The following is a 23662-nucleotide window of genomic DNA, read 5'->3' as shown; positions in this document are numbered from 1 at the left end:
CCTGTTTCATTTGCAGGCCATCCAGCCACTTCAGGACACACTGGAACGCCGCGACTCCTTGGAAAGCTGGCGCCCTCTCTGCGGGTGGGGGGGGACTAAGAGGTTTTGTACGAATGTTCGCTGCCACTCAGCCATCCTTGCAGTTCCAGGGTCCCTCCTGTGCCATTCACGTCAAAGGAAGAGCAAGCAAAATTAACACAGCAATAGCACTCATTTTCATGCCACCCCATCCAAGGAAAGGGCTCCTCCTCACCGCCAAGGTGGGCTTGGTGCAGGCAGGCACACAGGTCAGGGTGCTGACTTCCTTGCAACCAGAGTGATTTGAATACTTCTCCTATTAAGCAGATTCTGATTTGACACAATGCTTCGGTGTCTCTCCTCCCGTTAAGAGCCTTGTGATAGGGTTGGTTAGGACCTGAGAAGCCACGCAACAGGGGGAAGCACCTCACTTGGCACTATTCATTTAGCTATAAGCCTTTACTGCACACCTTCTAAGGGCAAAGCCACTTTCCAGGTAGTGGAGAGATACAAAAATAAATAATAAGGTATTAACCTGACCCTCAAGGAGTCTCCTTCAAGAGCTGAGCAGCTCCCACCCCATCCCAGCTGGGCCCTCCCATAAATCCACCACAGGGAAAGCCAACATCCCAGGGGTCTTCTTCTAGTCGGTCAATAGTCAACAAGCATTTATTAAGCATTGACTGTGGGCCAGGCACTGTGCTAAGTGCTTACTGCCTTGGCATCACATAGATACCAGTGCAGCACATAGGTCGCCCATCAATTAGTTATTCTCTGCTTTTGCTATTCAACTCGGCCACCTTTTTTTTTTTAAGGTCATTCATTTTGGAGCTGACAGCCTTCCCAGATTGAATTTGCTCACTGCCTCCCTCCCCCTCAATGTGAACCTTATCACAACTACATGGTCGGTTCTCAAATCATTTGGATTCTTTGGAGACTGAAGCATTCCATGACTACAACCACAAAACATCGCCAGGAGAATAGCAGTGTAAAAAACATGGAATTTTGTTTCATGTGCACAGATAAATATAAATATCGATAAGAAAATGTTCAAATGCATAAAAGAAATATATCATGCAAGGAGAATGGACTAGTAGGAAGGCAGCCAGTCAGTCGACAAGCACTGATCAGGTCCCTACTATGTGCCAGGCACTGTGTGAAGTGCTAGGGATACAAGGCAAAACCAGGCCCCGGGCCTTGAGGAGCTCACAATCTAATGGGAGAAATAACACAAATGAATACAAATACATAGGATACAATGGAGATAACCCACGAGAGAAGGCACTGGTGGGTGGGAGGGGACCGGGAAAGACCTCCTGCAGAAGCTGAGATTGGAATGAAACGGAAGAAAAAAGAGGGGGGTGGAGGTGAAGGGGCAGAGCATTCCAGGGGTGGGAGACAGCCAATGTAAAAGCTTAGAAGTGGGAGATGGGAGATGGAGTGTCGTGCTGAGGAACAGCAAGGCCACTGTTCCTCAGTGCAGGATCACGGAGCTCAGGGAAGGAAATAAGACATAAGAAAAGTGGAAAGGTAGGAAGTGACCAGATTAGGAAAAGCATTAAATGCCAAACGGAAGATTTTCTATTTGATCCTGGAGGCAATGGGGAGTCACTGTTGCTCACTAAGCTAGGGATGACATGGTCTAATTTACGGTAGCTAAGCGGTGCAGTGGGTGGAGTGCTGGACCTGGAATCAGGAAGACCTGAGTTCAAATCCAGCCTCGGACACTTACCAGCTATGTGACTCTGGGCATGTCACTTCACTTCTGTCTGCCTCAGTTTCTTCAACTGTAAAATGGAAATAATAAGATCTTTGCAGGGTTGTTGTGAGGATCAAACAAGATATCTGTAAAAGTGTTTAGGACAGTGTCGAACTATATAAATGCTAGTTATTATTGTTGTTATTGTTATTATTATCACGCTTTGGAAAAATCACCTTGGTAGTTAGGTAGAGGATAAAAATGGCGTTGGGACAGGTTTGAGGCACACAAAAGAGAGTGCTTCCTGTGTATTTATACAGCCCCATCTTCAAATATAAAAAAGATGGTCAAAAGATAGGGATCACTCTTTGCAAAATAAACTCTAGTAAAATGGGTCATAAAACATATTATTTAAAAGGATTCCATTTTCTAAATGCTACCTATAACAGATTCAGCTGACACTGTGTTGGTTAGCATTACTAAAATACTCCTTTGTACTCCCCTCCCTTTTTTAAAAATTCCTTGTTATAAGGGATGGTACTCTGGGTGAGATAGGTATTACCATTAAGAAATGAAGGTGATATTTAAAAAGTGATATCCATATTTTTTATAAAAATTCCCATGTCCTTATTGGTTTCCATTATAAACTTGGAAGAATAGTTCCAACAAAATAAATTCTCCACTAGTTGAATGCTTTTCTAGAGTTACAATGGAAGCAGCCTGGCTGCTAAGAATCTTCTTCCTCTTTTCCAATATTTCCCTAACCCCAAGGCAGGATTTCTTCTCCCTTATCACCAGTTCCTCTGAACCCGTTTCTGAAATCTTGATTCCCAGAACCTCATTCACCTCCCACCATTTCCCAAACCCAGCTCCAGTCCTGCAAAAGAGTACAATACCTAAGAGCTAGGCTGTCTTTGTCAATAGGCCTCACTATCCAATACAGGATATGGTCTGGCCCAAAAATTCCTTAAATTTGATTTAGAGCCAGAAGGGACCAACCCTCTCATTTCAGACATGAGAAAACTAAGGATCAGGCAAGAGAAAAGATGTGCTCAAAATCATACATTATGGAATCATGCAACCTCAGAGGCGACCAGGACCTCGGGGGTCATCTGCTCCAACCCACATCTGAACAATCTCCCCTTCCTCAATATCCCCAACAAGGCATCCATCCAGCCTCCCTCTGAAGATCTCCAGTGATGGAGAACTCATCACCTCCCAAGGGAGCCCATGCCCTTTTTTGGATAGCTCTAATTGTTAACAAATGTGTCCTTGTGTTGGGCAAAAACCAACCTCCGCTACTTCCACACTGCCACTAGATCTGCAGTCTAAGATGAAGCAAAAACAATTCTAATCCTTCTTGCATTTGGCAGTCCTTCAAATATTTACCACCTTTTCTTCTTCAGGCTAACAATCTCCCACGAGTCAGGTTCCGCGTGGCACCCAGAAGTGAGCACAATCCTCCTACGTGGTCTGGCCAGAGCAGAGTACAATGGCATTACCACCCCTCATTCCGAACATGCAGCCTTTGGTATGTTAGGTCATCCTTCTCGACCTTTCTCTCTGCAGCCTTTGGTGTTAAGAAGCTCTTCTACGTCCTGTCTCCCATCTAAGTTTTCATGGCACTGCTCTCTCCTGGGTCTCTCTCCTCTGGGGGATCTTTATCCGCGTCACGCCCACTAACTGTGGATGTCCCCCAAGGCTCTCTCCTGGTCCTCTTCTGTTCTCCCTGTATAACATTTTGTTTGGGGATGTGATCTCACCAGCTCCCCTGGGATCAATAATCATCTCTATGTTGATGATTCTCAGATCTATTAATCCAGCCCTAACCTCTCTCCTGACCCGCATCTCCAGCTGCCATATCTTGAAATCGATGTCCAGTAGACATCTTACACTCAACATGCCCCAGCCTGAACTCATTCTATTTCTCCCAAAGCCTCCCCTCTTCCAAACTTCCTTTTTACCGCTGAAGATGCTACTATCATCCCGGTCACCCAGGTGACATTCTCAATGCCTGTCTCTCCCTTGTCCGTTGTATATAATGGACTGCCAAGTGCTATTGATTCTACCGTCGCAAGATCGCTCATAAACTCCCTCTTCTCGTCTATGTCACTATTAGCATCCTGGTGCCCTTATCACCTCATACCTGGACTACTGCAGTAGCCTTTGGAAGTCTTCCTCTCTGAAGTCTCTCCACTCCAAGTCAATCCTCCACTTGGCTGCCAAAGCAATCTTCTTAAAGTTCAGGTCTGACCATGTCTCTCTCTGTCTTTCTTGTCTCTCTGTCTGTCTGTCTCTGTCTATCTCTGTCTGTTGTCTGTCTGTCTGTCTCTGTATCCCTCTCTCTCTCTCTCTCTCTCTTTCTCTCTCTCTCTCTCTCTCTCACACACACACACACACACACACACACACACACACACACACACTCACTCATTCCCCCCTTCCCCCAACTCGACAAACTCCCATGACTCGACATTATATTCAGGATGAAACACAAAATCTTCTGTTTGGTTTTTAAAGTCCTTCACAACCTGGTCCCTTCCTGCCTTTCCAGTCTTCTTATGCATGACTCCCCTCCATGTTCTCTCTGACCCAGCAATAATGGCCTTCTTGCAGTAGCTTCCACATGGACATTGTATCTCCAGACTCAGCTGTCCCTTCATTGGCTCTCCCTCCTTATCTCCATGCCCTGGCTTCCCTCCACAGTCAGCTCCAACTGTAACTTCTGTAAGAGGCCTATCTCTGTTCCCCTTAAATCTAGTGCCATCCTTCTGTGATCATCTCCAATTTATTTTGTAATGTCTTGTTTGTATAGAGTTGTCTGTATGTTCTCGCTCTCACTAAACTGTCGCCCCTTGAAGGCAAAGGCTGTTTTTGCCTTTCCTTGCACCCCCAGCACCTGGCACATAGTAGGTGCTCAAAAAAAAGATTGATGGCTTTTTTTTGACTACGTATCACAATCTTGATTTACCCTGAGTTTGTAGCAACAGCCCCCGAGGTCTTTTTCAAATGCATCAATGACTATCCATGGCTCCCACCCATGCCACTGATTTTTTCATTCAAATCTAGGGTTTTATATATATTCAGATGAAATTTCAGCCCATCATTTCAGCATGTTGAAATCTTTTGGGATCTTCATTTTGCTGCCAATGTGCTAGCTATTTCTCCCAGCTTCATGTCAAATGCAGATTTGGGAAGTATTTTATCCACATCTCCATTTAAATCATTGATAAAAATATCAAACAAGACAGAGCCAAGGGGGCAGATCCTTGCGCCATTCTACTAAAGCACTCTTTCTGGGTAGATTTTAATTTGCTAATTACTACTTCTGTGTCTTGTCAATCAACCGATTCTTAATCCATTTATCCCCATTTTATCAATAATGTAAAATTCTATATTGAGCAGAAATGAATTGGAGGTAGAAATTAAGGCTCCAACCTACTTTTACAACAAAATCCTTAACCTCTCTAGGCCTAACATTCCAGATCTGTAAAATGGGGGAAACAATACTTTGCAAACTGTAAAAGGCTACAGAAATAGGAACTGTTACCTGGTTCAGACATGGCACCCTTCAGCCAAATTGACTATCTGCTCTTCCCTCAGCACCCCAGCTCTTCCCTGAGTCTTTGCCATCACTTCCACTGGGTGCCCTTCACCTGGAATGCCTCTTCATTCCTTCAGGCTCCACTCCTCCATTTCTACCCATATCTCAAGGCCCAACTCAAATGCCATATAGGCATCTCGGATTCATTCACACAAACATGCCCACACAAACTGGAAGTAATTGATCTCTCCTCTCAACTAGAAGAGCCCTCCGCCTGCTTCTCTTATCACACTAACTCTTTCTACCTGGCATTAGAATGAGCACATGGGTCCGATTATCTCATGAATAGATTAAAAGCTCCAGGCTACAGCCTGAATCTTTCCTTCTTTGTATCTTCAACTTACCTTTTCATAGTGCCTTACACAGAGCTGGCACTTAATACCTCTGGCTCCTCTCTCACCAGCCAGGATTTTTCCTCCCTGGAGAACCTAGAACCACATCATTGCTTTATTTCTAATCAAGCAATGGCAAAACCTCTACATATCGAGTCAAAAGAACCTGTGGTTTCAATCACAACCCCTCTAGGCTTCCATTTCCTTGTCTGTGAAGAGAGGGTTCAACTAGACCAGGAGTTCTTAACCCTTTTCATGTCCCAGACCCTTGGAGCCCAGCCCCCATGAGATCCATGGACTGCAGGTTAAGAGCCCCAAACTAGACAGTCTGTAAAGTCCCTTCCAGTTCTAAAGCTATGAGCCTATCAACCAGCTATTGATGAAAGCTATTAAGTATTTTTAATATTGTTGTAAACTGAGCCATTGATAATACCTACCCTTCCTTCATCCCACTGCTCCTGCAAGAAAAAAAAAAAGAAACCTTTGAAATGGTAGCAGTTCTTTGTTTAATATTGGCAATTGAGAACTGATATGATCACACAATCATCTTCCCCTCAACACCAAAAGACCTTTATCATCCTGGAACATGCTTGTCCCAAAATTTCCCACAAGAAATGCTCCCTCCTCTCTTACCATGCAAACTGGAGCACGTCTAGAAGTGGGTAACTAGACTGGGGAAAGGATTAGAGACCATGCCATAGGAAAATCAAAGGAATTCAGGCTGTTAAGGAAGGAAAGGAAGGAAGGAAAGGAGGAAGAAAAGAAGGGAGGAAGGGAGGAAGGGAAGGAAGAAAAGGAGGAAGGGAGGGAAGAAGGAAAGAAGGAAGGAAGAAAGGAAGGAAAGAAGGAAGGAAAAGTAGGAAGGAGAAAGGGAAGGAAGAGTAGGAAGAAGGGAAAGAAGGAAGGAAAGGAAGGAAGAAAGGAGAGAGGGAAGGAGAGAACAAAAGAAAGGAAGGAAAAGGAGAAAGGGAGGGAAGGAAACAAAGGAAGGAAGGAAAGGAGGGAAGGAGAGAGGAAGAAAACAGCATTTATTAAGTGCTTACTATGTGCCAGGCTCTGTACTAACAGCTGAGGAGATAGAAGAAAGCAAAAAGGCTCTCTCTGCCCTCAGGGAGCACACAAAAGAGAACTAAAAAGCTTGGGGCGGGATGGGGGGGAGGGGGAAGGTGCCCACCACAAGTACAAGGTTATGAAGTACAGAAAGGCTGGTCTGGGCCTTTCCACAAACTGGAAGCTCCAGGAGAAAATCACCAATGGGAGACTTGGAGGAGGCTGGCTGTGGAGGACAGACCTGGTAATTACCTTCAAGTACCTGGGAAAAGGCTGTTCAAGATGGATTAGAATCTCTTCTGCTTAGTCTCAAAGTGCAAAGCTAGGAGAAGTGAGTGATAGGCACAGAGGTGCAAATTTCAGCTTGACTCAAAGAAAAATATTTTCGCAAACAATGCAATCCGAAGATGAATGGATTGTCAACGGATGTCATGAATGCCCCCTCCCGGAAGGTTTCCACACAAACGCTGGACAGTCACTTATTGGAAACGTCGCTCCCTTCTAGCTCTGAGATACTCTGACTCTAGGATATGCTACATCCTTCCAGCACCTTCTGGCACCCACCATGTGTCTTTCCACTGACCTTTGGGGCACCTGTAAACTTGATTCTTCTGGGACAGTGGTATTCTATGATCCACAGGAGGAGCACTGGAAAACGCTGGTATTGAAAAGGGGTTTTGCCACAGTGAGCAGCTTGGTGCTGTTGAAAGTGCTATGTAATTTCTCAAGTCCAATCCAGGCCACTCATTTTTTCTCCTCCCACTGAATTATGGGCCCGCCCAGTTGCCATCTGCAAATGGTTGTCTAAGAGACAGGGACTGACTGAATTAGTCAATACATACTTAATTCACATTGTACCCATTCATGTACCTTTTGTAGTCTTTTTTCAATCATGTGTGACTCTCTGTGACCTCATTTGGGGTTTTCTTGGCAAAGATACTGGAGTGGTCTGCCATTTCTTTTTCCAGCTCATTTCGCAGATTTGAGGAAACTGAGGCGAACAAGGTGAAGTGATTTGCCCAGGGTCAGATCTAAGGCCAGATCTGAACTCAGGTCTTCCTGACACCAGGCCTGGAGCTCTGTCCACTGTGCCACATCCCAACAAATGGACCTATTAGATATTCCTTAAACTTCACATTCCATCACCTGATTGCTTATCTTGCCACAGGCTGTCCCCCACTTCCTCCATCAACCCCTGCCCATCTCAGAATCCTTAGCTTCCTTCAAGATTCAACTCAAGTGCTACTACCTTCCTAAATCCCCTCACTTAGGGGGCTCCCTTCCTCCTCAAATTACACTGTGTGGTATTTGCTCTCTATCTCCAATAAAGCTAGCACTTCGAAGGCAGTGCCTATCAACAAATGTCTCTGTGTCCCCAGGTCTTAGCAGGTGCCTTGCACAAAGAAGGCCCTCAATGCTGATCAACTCAGCGCCATTCCCACCCCACAGTGGACCCCAGAGGGCAACGCTAGGTTGATCTTATTTGGATTAGCAGTGAATTTCACTGAGAAGATTTGAGGAGACTCAAAGCAAACCACAGTGTTATTCAGAAATGAGAGCATGTTGATAATCACACCTCTAGGAAGTAGCTCTTTCATTCGGATTTTTCCAGCCCATCCTCCAGGACATCAGTAAAGACTCTGGGCATGCATGTGTCTACCTGCTTTAAGCCTACCTTAACAGTAATACTTACAGTGACCCTCCCACCCCCTCAAGTTTTCATCTCCCTTTCACAGCCCAACTCCTAGAAAAGGAAGCCTATGTTCATTGCCCCTAATTTCTCTCCTCCTGTTCATTATTAACCTTTTGGAATTGGGACCCACATCCTACCATTCAAATGAAATTGTTCTCTTCAAGGTCGCCAATGATATATATATATATATATATATATATATATATATATATATATATATATATATATATATATATGTGAAACTAAAAGGCTTTGTCTCAGTCCTCAGCCTTCTTGACTTTTCTGAGCAGCTGACTCCACTGAAGAGCCCCTTCCTCCGAATCCTGTCATTCCTAGGTTTTTTAATGACACTGCTCTCTCCTGGGTCTCCTCCTACTGTCTGACTACTCTGGCAGTCACGCCTGCAGAATTAGCACTCGTTACTCCCCTCAGTCTATGGGTGGGCACCAGGGCTCTTTTCTGGACTCACTTCTTGGCTCTCATTAGTTCCCATGAGTTAAATCATCCCCTTTATGCAGGTGTCTCCCAAATTGACCCAGCCAACCCTCATCCCCATCTCCCATCTCCACCTACATGTTGGGCATTTCCAAATGAGTGTCCTGAAGGCATCTCAAACTTATCATACCCAAAACAGAACTCATTATCTTTTCCCCTAAAGCCAGTCCTCTTCTCGACTTCCCCATTTCTGTCAAAAGCACCATCTATCTTCCTTCCAGCTTTACAATCTCATTCATTCTCAACTCTTCACTCTCACCTGCCCCACCCCCAGCCTTTCAGCTGACCAGCTTTATCAATTCTACCTCCAAACTGTCCCTCATATCCATCACCTTCCTTCCACTCACAGAGCTACCTCCCTGATGAAGCATGCCTTCATCACCTCTCGCCTGGACTACTGCATTAGCCTCCACATTGGTTCACTGCCTTAAGTCTCTACCCTCTCCAATTCATCCTCCACACAGCTATAAACGTGATATCTCTGAAGGCTGGGTCTGAATGTGCCACTCACCCCCTCCAAAAGATCCAGTGGGCCAAATGCCTCTGGAATAAAATACCAACTCTTCCATCTGCATTTAAAGCCCTTCAAAGCCTAGTGCCAATCTATCCACTTAGGCAGACAACTTTCCATTTACTTTCTATTTCAGCCAAACTGGCTTACTTCCGCTTCACACATGACATTCCATCTGTCTCTCTACTTTCTGCAAAGGCCATCATCCCCCTAAGCTGGAATGTTCTCTCTCCTCCCCTCCACCACTTAGAATCCTCACCTTACTAAGAAGCTCAGCTCGTGTCCTATCTCCCACACCCACCCTTTTCTTTCTCTTCTTCTTTTGTGAGACAATTGGGGTTAAGTGACTTGCGCAAGGTCACACAGCTAGTCAGTGTCAAGTATCTGAGGCCAGATTTGAAATCAGGTCCTCCTAACTCCAGGGCTGGTGCATCATCCACTGTGCTATCTAGCTGCCCCCTTTTTGTTTTTTTTTGGGGGGGGATTTTGCACCCAGCCTTTTCTGATCCCACCCCCCACCACCACCTCCACTTTACAGTGCTCCCAAATACACCAAAATCACTGTGTACTTACTCTATATTGATTTTGAATTTATATGTACACAGTATTTCCCAACAGCAAAATATAAGCAGTTTGAGAGCAGAACATTTCATTTTTGTCTTTGTATCTCCAATGCCTAGAAAAACTGTTACAGTGGCAGCTAGGTAGGTGACGCAGTGGCCCTGAATCACAAAGACCTGCATTCTAATCCAGCCTCAGACACATACCAGCTCTGTCCCTCTTACCCTCTTAACCCTGTGGTCTGGCTTCTGACCTCACCATTCGACTGAAACTGCCCCCTCCAAAGTTACCAGTGGTCTCTTCATCACCAAATCAGCCCCAACGCCTCTTCTCAGTCCCCATGTCTCGGTCTCTCCGCAGCCTTCGACGCTGTCTATCACACTCTTGCCACTGATATACTCTTCCGCGCTTTCACGGCATGGCTGTCTCCTGGTTCTCGTGCCTGGCAGACCACTCCTGCTCGGGCTCTCGTGCTGGATCCCCATCTAGGTCATGACCACTAATGATGGATGTCCCCAAGTCTCTATCCTGGACCCTCTTCTCTTCTCCCTCTATTCTAGGGTCCCAATGATCTCCTCAGATTCCACAGATTCAATTATCATCTCCAAGCTGACAATTCTCAGATCTATTTATCCAGCCCTAACTCCTGTCCTAATCGCCAGTCTGGCATCTCCAACTGTCTACTGGACCTCATGAACAGGATGTCTCAGGGAAATTTTGAACAGGATATCTTGGGGACATCTTAAACTCAACATGTCTAAAACTGAGCTGATTATCTACCCCACCCCCATATCCTTGCACTTTCTAACTTCCTTTGACTGTTGGAGGCACCACCAGGCTCTCAACTAGGTGTTATCCTCGCCTCCTCTCTCTCACTCCCCATGCCCAATCACCTGTCAAGTCCTGTGCATTTCCCCTTTCCCACATCCCATAGAAAGCTGACACCGCCACTGCTCTGATGTGGGCTCTCATCACCGCACGCTTGGGCCTAGTGCCACAGCCTGCTGCTTGGTCTCTGCTCCAAGTCTGTCTTGACCCCAGTACATCTACTATTCAGTTGTCAACTGATCTTCCTAAAGCATGGGTCTGACCACATCAACCTATTCGATAAAATCCAATGGCCAACCCTATCACCTCCAGGATCAAATATGAACTCCTGTGGTACTCAAAGACTTTCTTATGAAGGATGGGACCTTCCCACCTTTCCAGTCTTCTCACACCTGAATCTCTGCCATACACTTGGTGATCCAATAACACTGTCCTCCTTTGCGGTTCCTCACACAAGTGACTTGATCTCCCAAAGCCATGTATTTTCTCTGGCCGTCCCGCATGCATGGAATGCCCTCCCCCATTTTCTCCAGCCCTCTCTGGCTTCCCTTCAGTCCTAGGTAAAATCCCATCTTCTACAGGAAGTCTTTCCCAATCCCCCTTAATACCTTCCCTCTATTGATTATCTCACTTATCCCATATACAGCTTGTTTACACGTAGTTGTTTGTATATTGTTTCCCCCATTAGACCATAAGCTCCTTGAGGGCAGGGACTATTTTTTACCTTTCTTTGTATCCCCAGAATTAGCACAGTGCCTAGCACACAGAAGGTGCCAAATAAATGCTTGCTGACTGGACTGACAGACCCCGGGCAAGACACTCTCTCCCTGATTCAGTTTCCTCATCTGTAACATAGGGATAGCAATAGCATCTACCTCCCAGGGTTGTTGTAAGGATAAAATGAGATGTTATATGTAAAGCACTTCGCAAACATTAAAGCAATATAGAAATGCTAGCTATTATTAGAGGCACTTCAAAAATGCTTGTTAAGTTTAATTAAATTGAAAGGATTATGGAACCAAGTTCTCCTTCTGGTGGAATCTATCAAGGAATCCTGAGAGTGTTGGCTACATTTTACCCTACAGAGTCATATTTTTTTTCCCTTTTTTAATCACCACACACAGTGAGCTCTACATCTCTCAAATGGGTAATTATGAAAATAGTCTTGTAGAAAATCACCTCTAAAAGTCTGCCTGTGCCTTTCTCACCTTTTCTGCAAGTTTCTGCAATGGTACTTTCAGTATTGCCAGAGATAGTTTTCCTTAAGGACTGCACAGAAATGAAAAAGTGAGCATATAGTTGGCATACCTTCTCAGTCACCTTTGATAATAAAACCATCTATGATATTTTCCATCCTTTTGGAATCCTCTACCCTTTGAAATAGCCTGAAAGTCAAAGTCAAACCCTGAGTGCCTTTAAAATTGTGTCACCCCCAAGACTGATTTCTTCTTCATGTGTTTGGTCAAGTCCAAGGTTTCCTATTATTATCTTAAGTATCATTCTACTCCCCTTTATAATAGACCAGATCCTAAGGCAAAAGAATGAAAGGTCATGGTTGTTACACAGTTATCAGCCATGAGCACAGCATAAGCTGGCAAATCTGTTTCCTTTCACACTTATTTGCTGGTCTCCTTCCAGTTTCATCTACAGATGCTCTAAGGATGATCTGGCTTAACTGGGTCTCACTTCTTTATGCAACAGATGCTGGCAAATAGGGGCAGCTAGGTGGCACAGTGGATAGAGCACCGGCCCTGAACTCAGGAGGACCTGAGTTCAAATCCGGCCTCAGATCAAACACTTGACACTTACTAGCTGTGTGACCCTGGGCAAGTCACTTAACCCCAATTGCCTAAAAGCAAAAAAAAAAAAAAACAGATGTTGGCAAATAAGCAGTAATTATCTTCATGGTTATCTGTTTACTTATGCTTACCATGAGCACTGTAGGCCAAAAACAAGGTCATAAGGATATTTTAATTATTCAATTTTTAATTATTCAATATAGTTTATCTTCTGCAACTTGAGGATTAATTTGGCATTTAATGTTTTTCTTTCAAGGACCAAGACATTCATCTTACTAGGTATCAAGGATTAGTATGTGTAACTTGAATTTGTTTTACACTCTTATGCTCCCTGGTGGGTAGAGTGATGGGCCTGGAGTCAGAAAGATCTGGATTCAAACCCTGCCCCCAGGGCAAATCACTGAACTTCTGCTTCAGTTTTTTCAAATGTAAAATGTGTATCACAGCACCTACCTCCCAAGGTGGCTGTGTGGTTAAGTAAGATAATACATGTAATGCACTTAGCATAGTGCCTAGAGGATAGTAAGCCTTAAATAAATGCTTGTTCCCTTTCCTCTCTGGCACATAGTAGGTGATTCACAAATGTTTACTGAATTGAGTTAATATTAGTTAGATTCAGTTCCATCATTGAATGAGAGAATGAATAGAAATATGGAGAAATATGGTTAAAATTCTCAAAGTGGAAGAGTTGTGACACATTCTGAATAAACTGATAAGGAAAGGGTAAGAGACAGATAATAGATACAGATTTATAAAAAGATAAACTGGTGAGAAAAAAGGGGTCTACAGACATATATACAGATACCTTCAGCCTATACATGTGTATGTGTATATATATATATATATATATAACCTATATATATGGACTATGAGAAGAAAATGACATAAGGAAATCCGTGGAGGAACAGCCAATAGAATTCTGTAGCAATAAAGTTGGCATGAGAACATGACTTAAAAACATTGTCAAAGGTTTTGGCTCAGGTGAACAAAAAGGTGGAGCTCTCTATCAAGGAGGTAGGTTTTTCAAAGGGTTACCATAAATCAGATCACATAGTCTCAAACAGGCCTTTTTTCTTCCCCAAAGGCCCACATTCTTAGGATAAAAGTGAGACTGTTTTAGAAAGTTTTAGTGTAAGGCTGTCATAAATGGAAGGCTGAGGGTTCTTAACCTGCTCTAGTCTGGGTTAGTGGATTAGGATCATCTGATGAAGTCCAAAAAGGGCAGGATTTGGAAGTAGGTAAAAAAAAAAGGGGGGGTAGGGGAGGGAAGAAAGGAGAGAATTTGAGTGATGGGGAAATTCTAAAAGGGACGGATTTGAGGGAAGTTTATTTGCAAGGCAAGGGGACTTCAGTAAAGTGGAAAGGAGTAAGAGAAGGAAAGAGTGAAGGAAGGTAGGGGAAAGAAGGGCAGCAGGAGGGGAAAAAAGAAGATGGAGAGGGGGGAGTATAGGGGGAGGTTAAGAACTAGGAGGGAATAAAGGGGAAAGACTAAGAGGAAGAAGGGAGAAGAACTAAGGGGAGAAGGGAGCAAAGACTTGGAAGGAGAAGGCAGTGAGGACTAGGGAGAGAGGGGAAGAGTACAGATGAGAGGAAAAGTGGGGAGGATTAGGGATCTGAGGGAAGAAGGAGACGGGGGAGGAAGACTCAGAGGAAGAAGGGGAGGACTCCAAAGATTGGCGGGGGTGGGGATAAGGAGGATATGGGGGAGGAGGGAGAAGACTGAAAAGGGTGGGTGTGAGAGACAAGAAGGAAGAAGCTGATAGAACTAGGGGAGGAGGGACGGGGAAGAAGAGGAGGACTTCGGGAAGAGGGGGAGGAGTGAGGAGGATTCACAAGGAGGAGGGACTAGGAGGGAGAGGGGGAAGAAGACGGAAGACTGAGGAGGAGGATGGGGAAAAGGACAAGAGGGGAGGAGGGGGAGGACCAGGGGAGCACAGAGGTGAATTGGGGGCACCCCACCAGCACAGGAGTAACAAACAGGAGAAAGAAGACGGGAGGGAGAGGGAGTGGGGCTGGAAGGGAAGAAAAGCCCACCCAAGCGTCCCTGGAAGGAATGACTCAGACCAGCCTTTCCTTGGCTTCCCCCAAAACAGGCAGTGAAGGAACTCGGGAATATGAGGGAATGGGGTCCGAAAAAAGCAGCTGAGGTCAAAGGGCACGGGTGAGGAATCGGGGTCGCCACCGTGGGCCCCGCCTGGCCTAGGCGCCGCGGGCCAAACCAACTGTCCTTGTGGGGGGAAGACACCTCTTCCCAACCAGATCTCTCCCTCCGCCTCGCCTTCCCTGCCACAGCGAGGCTCTAAGACGTCACAAAATGGCCTTGGTAGAACTCTTCCATACGGGACCCCGACACCTCCGACCCCCCAGAAGCCTCGGTCATCGTCTCTTCCCGCCCCATTCTTCCCCTTAGCACTCAATGGTTCCGCCCACCGCCCGGCACGGTTACCGAGGTGACGAGCCGCCGCTACCTCCACGGAGGGAGGAAACGCCTTCCAGCAGGGAGATTTCTCCCCACAAGGGGCCCCGGCGGACATTGAAGTGGCGCCCACCTGAGCTGCATGTCTTCCGGACCAGTCTGGAGACCTAAGGGGAAGGCTGCCGCTTCTCTACCCGCTACTCGTCGAGCGGGTCCAAGGTGGACGGACTAGCAAGGCCGGAGTTGGCCCAGGCCAAGGACCCGCCCCCACCAGTTCCGTCATCAGGGGCCGCGGCCCTTGTGGGCCAATCAGAGTCCAGGCCGCCGAAGCCCGACCGGGAGGGTGTCAACCAATAGTTGCGGCAATTGGCCGGTCCTGATTTGCATGACTGGCGGATTCGCGACCAATGGGAGGGTGACGGGCGACTGTAAGGGCCAATGGGAAACGGTAGAGGGCGTGGCCTCGGGAGTCCCACGAGGTGGAGATGCTGCGAGCGGAACCTGCCTGGGTGAGCGGGACTCGGAGGCTCTGAACTCACCCCCGGGAGAGGGCGGGAAGGAAAAGCCGGAGTTGGGAGCGAGAGCCAGAGCCGGAGCCGGAGCCGCAGCCCCCCAGGTGAGAAAGCGCAGGTGAATGGGGCGCGGGCTGGGGGCAGGGCCCGCGCAGCGCGCGCTCCGCACTGTCCGCCGCGGGAGCGGGGCTGGCTGGCTGGCTGGGCGGGCGCTGCCGGTCCGGCCTGGATGCAGCTTCGCGGGGTCCACCCTCCCCGCTTCGACACCCATCTTTCCCCCTTCCCACCCCCAGCGTGGCGGCGTGGGCTGGAGGAGGAGCCCCGGGCTCGAAGCCCCCGGGACTGGGTTCAAGTGCCACCTTTGCGATGGGTCAGCTGTGTGACCTTGGGCGAGTCACCATTCTTTCTGAGCCTCAGTTAATTCATCTGTAACAGGAGGAGGCTGGGCGGCCTATAATACTCCATCTCCTTTGCCTCTATTTCCCCTGTCTCCTATTCCCATCCCTTCTTCCCCTCCCCATCTCCATTCCTTATCCTTTCCCTCCCCATCTCCATCCCTTCTTCCCTCCCATCTCCATTCCTTATCCCTTCGCTCCCCATCTTCATCCCTTCTTCCCTTCCCATCTCCATCTCTTGTTCTCCCCATCTCCATCCCTTCTTCCCTTCTCCATCTCCATCCCTTCTTCCCCTCCCCATCTCCATTCCTTATCCCTTCCCTCCCCATCTTCATCCCTTCTTCCCTTCTCCGTCTCCATCTCTTGTCCCTCTCCTCCCCAACTCCATCCATTTTCCTTTTCCTCTCAATCTCCATCTCTTCTCCTCCTCCCATCTCTATCCCTTTCCCTTCCCCTCCTCATCTCCATCCCTCTTTTCCCTCCCCTATCTCCATTCCGTGTCCTCTCCCTTTATCTTCATCCCTTTTCCTTCCCATCTTCCCCATCCTCAATCCCTTTCTTCACCTCCCCTTTCCTTCTCCCTGAAATCCAGTTTTCCCACCTCTTGCTGATATGCAGCCCCCTCATCTATTTCTTCTGCTTTGCTCCTTTTCTACTTTCTCTTCAATGCCCCAAGCACTGTTCCTTCATGTTCTTTTCCTCCCTCTTCTTGGATCCTTTTCATCTTCTCACCCTTTTCTGACCTCTCTCCCTCTTCCATTCTGAAGCTTCTTTTTCTCTATGCTCCCCTCCCCTCAGCCTGTAATATCCCACACTCCCAGCCATCACCACCAGCCCTTCCTGCCACCTTCCTCCTGCATCCCCTCCATCTGCCCTCTCACACCTCATCCTGGGCCCAGCATGGAGTGCTAGGGCACCTAAGTGCCCTCTCCTCCCCGCTGCAGCTCCTCTCTGAGGCTGGTGGCCTGGCTGCTTTACCACTTCCTCCCCCTGCAGCTGCTGCAAGAGCATCCTTCTCAAGCAATGCCAGGCCAGGCCAGGCCAGATAGGACTCCCCCCGGGGCTCTCCTTTCCCCTCTTCATGCTTCTCCCAAGGGAGAGTTACACTTTGGCCAAGGCCCCTTAACATGCTCTGCGTGGACTTCTCTCTTGGGATCAGTAACTCTTCTCTTTCTTCCCCGGTCCCCACTCCCCACCCCCACTTCCCTGTCTGTGCCTCAGCTTTGTGATTCAGCGTTTTGTGGGTTTGGCAACTGTTGGCTCCCCAGCACTGTGGGGATCTGGCCTGTGGGGGAGGAAGCAGGGATATGTAACCCTCAAATCAGAAGAAGCTCTTGGGGAGCAAATAGCTAGTAACCCAGAGTCCTGTAGGCAAACTCTGGTCCTCAGCTGGGCTTCTATATCTTCCTTCCTTTCTGTTGAAATCTATCCAAGGGGAGGTGACATAAGTAATAGCCGATAGGGAAATGGCCTGTTAGCATTTATGGAAATTAATACATCTGGCAAGACAGAGAAGCTGGTTCAGACCACAACTGGCCTTCCAGCTGTTTGGAGTTCTAGCCCTTCTCCAGAACTTTACCTCACCCCATAATAACGCTGTTTCTCTAGGATTCAAAATGAAACATATTGCAAGAGTTTGCTCTAGTCTCCTCATTTAAATAAAGCAGCAGATGTAATTGCCTTCCTCTGCTCAGGCCTGCAGCATTGCAGATTTGGTGGCCGGCCACTGGAAGAGTTCCATTTAAAGATGAAACTTCTTGCCCTCATGGGCTCTTGTTCCTTTTGCTTTACCAAAATGAACGGATGAATGAATGAAGAAACACATCTTCACTAGGGGAGAACACTTGGACAGGTTTCTGTGACTTCTTCCTGCAGTCTGGTACACTTTATTTAATATTTGTGAAGCTAGGCCAAGAAAAGTAGGCTTTTTGTTTCTGTCTCTGCCTCTGAGGTCCCTTCCAACTCTAGATCTCTGATCCTATGTAAGCACACCCTTCACTATTCCTTGTGCCCTAGTCTGAGGCTGGAATTTCTACTGGGAAGAGTTTCAGACTCCAGCTGGAGCCATCGACAGACCATCTTGTCTAATCCCCTCAGTTTACAAATGAGGGCACCACAGCCCAGGAAGAGGAAATGCCTTACCCAAAGTCAAACAGGTTGGCTGAGGCTGGATTTGAACCTAGATCGTCGGACTCCAAACCTGGCACTTTTTCTACTGCTTCGTGGTGGCTCAATCCCTTGACCCAGGGAATCATTCCTGGCTCTGATTAAAGAGCAGGCTTAGCAACCATGTTCAGAAGAAGCTAGGTAAAGCAGAAGGAAAAGATAGTATAGAAAGGTTTCCCTTCCTAAGGACCATAGCTTTCTACTTCTTCCTTTTTCTGATACAGTAGGTAGGACACTGAGCTTGGAGTCAGGAAGACCTAGGGGTCAGTTCCTGCCTTTGAAACTTACTGTGCAACTGTGAGCAAATCACTTAGCCTCGGTTTCTTCATCTGTAAAATAACAGTGTTGGACTATATGGATGTCTTCTAAAGGCCCTCCCAAGGGCAGCCAGGTGGCGCAGTGGATAGAGTACCGGCCCTGAAGCCAGGAAGGAGCTAAGTTCGAATCTGGCCTCAGACAAAACACTTGACGTTTACTAGCTGTGTGACCCTGGGCAAGTCACTTAACTCCAATTGCCTAAAATGAAAAAAGAAAAAAAAAATAAAGGCCCTCCCAGCCCTGGAGCCCTGGTGTTGGATGCTGAGTATTTTTTAAATGTATTTTATTATTGGGTTTTTTTTATTTTTAGGCAGTTGGGGTTAAGTGACTTGCCGAGGATCACACAACTAGTAAGTGTCAAGTGTTTGGTCTGAGGCTGGATTTGAACTCAGGTCCTCCTGACTTCAGGGCTGGTGCTCTATCCACTGCATCACCTAGCTGCCCTGATGCTGAGTATTTTTAAAGCAGTAAAAACTTTTCTCTCTCAATATCAGCCTTACCGAGATATGTCTTTTTTTTTTCTTTCATTCTTTTTTTTTGGAGGCAATCAGGTAATTTGCCCAGGGTTACCCAGCTAGTAAGTGTGTCAGATGGGAATTGAACTCGGGTCCAGGGGTGTGCTCTATCCCCAGCCCCACCTAGCTGCTCCCAAGATATGTCTTTTACAGAACTAGCACCTGGTGCCTTATCTCCCTTTTTCAGTCAACCAGTGGTTTTTGGGTACCTGCTACGTTCAGGGCAGTAGGAGAAGATGAGGGTGTAATGGAAAGAGCAGATTTGGAGTCAGAGGGCTGGGGTCTTGCTCTGCCACTTACTATTTAGGCGATCTCTAACCTCTTTGGGTCTCAGTTTACCCACCTGTATTCTGAGAGTGTTGGCCCACCTAGACCCTAAGGCTCCTTCCAGGTCTTATAACTCATGCTGCATTGCCAAAAGGTGCCTACAGTTGCTGGATATCATACTGGCTGGCAAATGACTGGGGGCTGGGAAGACTTTTTGGAGGCAGAGTCCATCTGCTTGGAAAGGGGTGGATTTAAAGAGCTCTTCTCAGACCCAGGGATTTCAAAAGAAACTCTGGCCCCAGGTTTTTGTTTGGCACCTTCCATCCTGACCCTGGAGGCAGGGAGCAGGCATGCCTCTCCAGACTGCCTTGTTTGTTGCTTTGTGCGCCATAGCAACTGCCCAGGATGGGGTTTGTGCCTTCAGCTTGGTTGGCTGGCTAAGCAGGGCATAGCTTGGGTAGTTAGCAGAGATTCCTCTGCCGGCAGCGGCCTAGGGCATCTCCTCCTTTCAGCTTTCCAGGTAACCTCAACAGAAGCCCCCGAAACCTTCAAGTGCCCTTTCTTTTAGTCATTCAGTAAGCATTTATTTAGCGCCTCCACTGTGCCAGGCCCAGGGGTTGCAAAACCAAAAGTGGAGTAGTCCCTGCCCTCAGGAAGCTTGCAGTCTATCGGAGGAATACAACAGGGCAGACACAGGTTAAATACAAAGTATGTACCAGGTCATTTCTGAGGGAGAAATATTAGCATCTGGGAGGATAGATTAACTGATCATTAAGCATTTTATCCAGCACCACTGTGTGCCAGGTACTGGATATGCGATGGCAAGAACAAGAGAGCTCCTTCCCTCAAAGAGCTTAGATTCTATCGGGGGATGCAACAAGTAAATATGAAATATTTATGCAATTAATACAAGCTAGTTTTGGAGAGAGAAGGCATGAACAGGAACCGGATTGGGATAAGCAAGCTCACCCTGGGGAAAGTCAAAGGGTAGGAGTCATTTATTAAACCCTACTAGGTGCTGAGAGGAGTCCAAAGCTTAAATGAAATATGGTCCCTGTCCTCACAGAGCTCCCATTCTAGTAGGAGAGAAAAGGGTAAAACAAGTTAGTACAAGTTAGTAAAAGCACTGGGCTTGGAGTCAGCAAACACCCGAGTTCAAATCCCTTCTCAGATACTTATGAGCTGCGTGACCCTGAACAAATCACTTAATCTTGCTCAACTTCCGTTTGCTCATCTGTAGAATGGGGATACTAGGAGCACATGCCTCAAAGAGTTGTGAGGATCCAGTGAGATAACATATTGGAAGTGCTTTGCAAACCTTAAAACTATGTCAATGCTAGCTGTCATCAGCTATCATCATCATCATTATTATTATTGTTATTATTATTATTATTATTATTATTATGAACATTTTAAAACACTTGTCAGACACCGTCTCATTGGAGCCTCTCAAAAGCCCTATGAGGCAGACGCTGTAAGAATTGTTATACCCATTTCACAGAATTCTGCACACACCAAGTGCATCAGAGGGGTACATATCTAAGTTCTGGATGAGCCCTGAGATGAAAGGTCTTTCTAGACCTACTTGATCCTTGAGTGCTAGAAGAGACTTCTGGGCATCATATAATACAGCCTGGTTTTCAGGTTAGCCTAGATCTCAAAGTGATAAATTTAGAGCCCACAGGGACCTTTGAGATCATCTGCTCCAACCTCCAGAGGTGAAGTGACTTGGCCAAGATCACAGCCAAGCATTCATTAAAAATCAAGTATCTACTATGCACCAGGCACTTTGCCAAGCACTGGAGATACAAAAAAAGACAAAAACAGTCCCTGCCCTCAAAAAGTTCACAATCTAATGGGGGAGCTGTGTATGGGATACAAGCTATCTATGGGATAAATAGGAAATAATTAATAGAGGGAAGGTACTAGGATTAAGAGATGGAGAAAGGCTTCCTGTAGATGGTGGGATTTTAGCTGGAACTTAAAGGAAGCCAGGGAGGTCAGTAGTCAGAGATGAAGAGGGAGAGCATTCTAGGCATGGCAGAGTGCCAAAGAGAATGCCCAGGATTGGGAGACGGAGTGGGGAATGGCCAGGAAGAACCATTGTTACTAAATGGAAGGGTACATGTCAGGGAGTTACGTGTGAGCAGATGGGGAAAGGTGGGGAGAGGAAGAGGTTAGGAGGGCTTTGAACACCACACAGGATTTTATATTTGGTCCTGGAAGACTTTCTTCATTTCCTCAAATTTCCCAGGCTTAGAGGCACCATGCCCACCGGCCAGCTCGAGGTCCAATATTTTGTCCTTTCTGTTGAGCAGAAGTCCTTCCTTCCAGAAACCCACAGTGTCAGAGCTGAAAGAGCCTTAGAGGTGGTCTAGTCATCACCTTCCTGGAAAAAAAAAAAAGAGGCCCAGAGAGACTCCAGGCCCACTGTTCTTTCTTTTCTACTTCAGTTGTATGTGACTCAAATATCTCTAGCTTTCATTTATTCTCATTTGTCATGTGTTGGCTCGTGTATTTAAAAGTGGAGATACCAAATAGTAGTGACCTTCAGCTCAGAATCAGAATTTTAGAGCTGGAGGGGACTTGGGCCGCCATCTTGTCCAGCTCACATCCCCCAAAGAAGACCACTATGGTATACCAAAGAAGTGCTCCCTGGGCCTCTGCTCAAAACCTTCCAGTCATAAGGAAACAGATGTCTCCTTCAGAGGCAACCCTGTCCTCCTGTTGGCTAACTGGACGGGTTTATTAAATAGCTATTTAATGCTTATGCTAAGCACAAAAGAGAGACAGTCCTTCACCTCAGAATGCTTCTATTCTATTTATTGGTGAACAGAAAATGTAAACAGATATGTAAAGACAAAATATATTGAAAATCTACTGTAAATTATGAAATTAAATTTATTTTAATTAAGTAAATATATATATATATTATAAAGTTATAAGCAAATGCAAAGTTATATGGGGAGAAGGGTGATACTAATAACTGGGGAAATCGAGGAAGGCCTTCCGTAAGAGGTGGTATTTGAGTCAAGCTTTAAAGGGAGCTGGGAGGTAAGAGGCAGAGTCTCTGTCCAAGAGACAGAGTTATGGACAAAGTGCATTCTAAGCATAAAGATGAGCCTCATGATTATCATCTGCCACCCTAATTCAGGGCCATGTGAATGGAGAGAAGGGAGTGTCTATAAGAGATACCATGGAAGAATAATTGGCAGGGCAGCCCATTACACTTTCAGGTAGCTGTTATGATAAGGAAGGGGTTTTTTTTGGGGGGGGTTTAGGGGGATGGGGTTGGGGTTGTTGTTGTTTTCTGGATATCAAACCTAAATCTGCTTCTGCAGCTCACTCCCATTGCTTCTGGCTCTGCCCTTTGGGACCATGGAACAAGCCTAATCTGTCCTCCCCTGACTGCTCTTCAGATGCTTGAAGATATCCTCCTGTCCCCTAGTCTTGTCTTCTCCATACTAAACACATCCCCACTTTCTTCACGTGGCATAAATCCAGACCCTTCTCCATCCTGGTTGCCCCCATGCACAGCTTCCTTCAATGCACGCTCTTTGCTATGGCCCCAACACAGGCATTGGCCCAGGAGGATCTGATGGCACCATCCAGTGTCCCTGGGGCTTCTGGGCTGCCTGGGGAGCACCGTTTGAGCAGGCAGAAGCCACATTGATTCTGCACTTCCTGGCTTTGTCCAATATTAGCAATGCTTTTGTTCATTCATCATGCCCAAAAAAGGTGCTTTTTCAATTTCTAGAAAGGGAGGAGGACCCAAGTCAATGACACATCTGCACATGAAGTGAAAAACACTAAATGCCAGGAAACTTTCATCTCTATTTTGTGGTTCCTCTTAGCAGATTTAAGAAGCTGGGTAAAAGGTCAGGCTTTGGAGCAGATCTTCTTTTGGTTTAAGAACCCCCTAGATGGCATAGAAAGTCTCCTTTTTCACAAAGCACATAGACCTGAAATAGGGGATGTCATAATCTCCCACCTCCATGTCTTTGCCCGGGCCGCCCCACATTCTTCAAATGCTTGACTTCTTCACATCTGCCTCCTGGGAATCAGGAGCTCTCTTCAAAGCTCAGCTCAGATGCCACTGCCTATATAAAATGAAACCATTCTTGAAACACTGTGGGGACTAACCTACTTATGAACGCTCTCCTCCTGGAAAGTTAAATACATATACATATATATATATATATATATATATATATATATATATATATATATATATATATATATATACATATACATATATACATATATATACATATATATGTATATATATAAAACCTGTGTGTATATATACGCATATTATAGAAATAGAGTTATAGGTGTAGATGTAGGGAGAGAGAGATATACTCATACATACAGTGTATTTTTTTTTGTATTTGTGCTCAAAGACCATGACTATTTTGTTTTTACCTTTTTAACATTTAACGTAGTGTCTTACATGTAATGAGCATTTGATAAGTGCTTGTTT

General features: G+C 46.2%; 2 protein-coding genes across 6 annotated transcripts in view; one reads left to right on the top strand and one right to left on the bottom strand.

The window, feature by feature from the left end:
* Positions 1–15258, bottom strand: part of NPHP4 (nephrocystin 4) — a 170957-nt gene extending 155699 nt beyond the window's left edge. Inside the window, 5 exon segments of the mRNA XM_078145734.1 lie at positions 2–51; positions 54–157; positions 1751–1805; positions 6091–6111; positions 15140–15258. Of these exon segments, the coding sequence (XP_078001860.1) occupies positions 2–51; positions 54–135 (132 nt within the window). The 5' untranslated portion in view covers positions 136–157; positions 1751–1805; positions 6091–6111; positions 15140–15258.
* Positions 15259–15389: 131 nt separating this feature from the next.
* KCNAB2 (potassium voltage-gated channel subfamily A regulatory beta subunit 2) overlaps positions 15390–23662 on the top strand; it is a 196394-nt gene continuing 188121 nt past the window's right edge. For all 5 annotated transcript variants that reach the window (XM_020975281.2, XM_020975266.2, XM_020975276.2 and 2 more), the window contains exon 1: positions 15390–15622. The gene's annotated coding sequence lies outside the window, so the exon portion shown is untranslated. The remainder of the gene's footprint in view (positions 15623–23662) is intronic.

The sequence above is a fragment of the Phascolarctos cinereus genome, unplaced genomic scaffold (genome assembly GCF_003287225.1).
Source record: "Phascolarctos cinereus isolate Bilbo 61053 unplaced genomic scaffold, phaCin_HiC Scaffold_726;HRSCAF=1367, whole genome shotgun sequence".
NCBI classification, from domain to species: Eukaryota; Metazoa; Chordata; class Mammalia; order Diprotodontia; family Phascolarctidae; genus Phascolarctos; species Phascolarctos cinereus.
The sequence above is the reverse complement of the archived record's forward strand: the minus strand, read 5'-3'. Positions and strand labels throughout refer to the sequence as shown.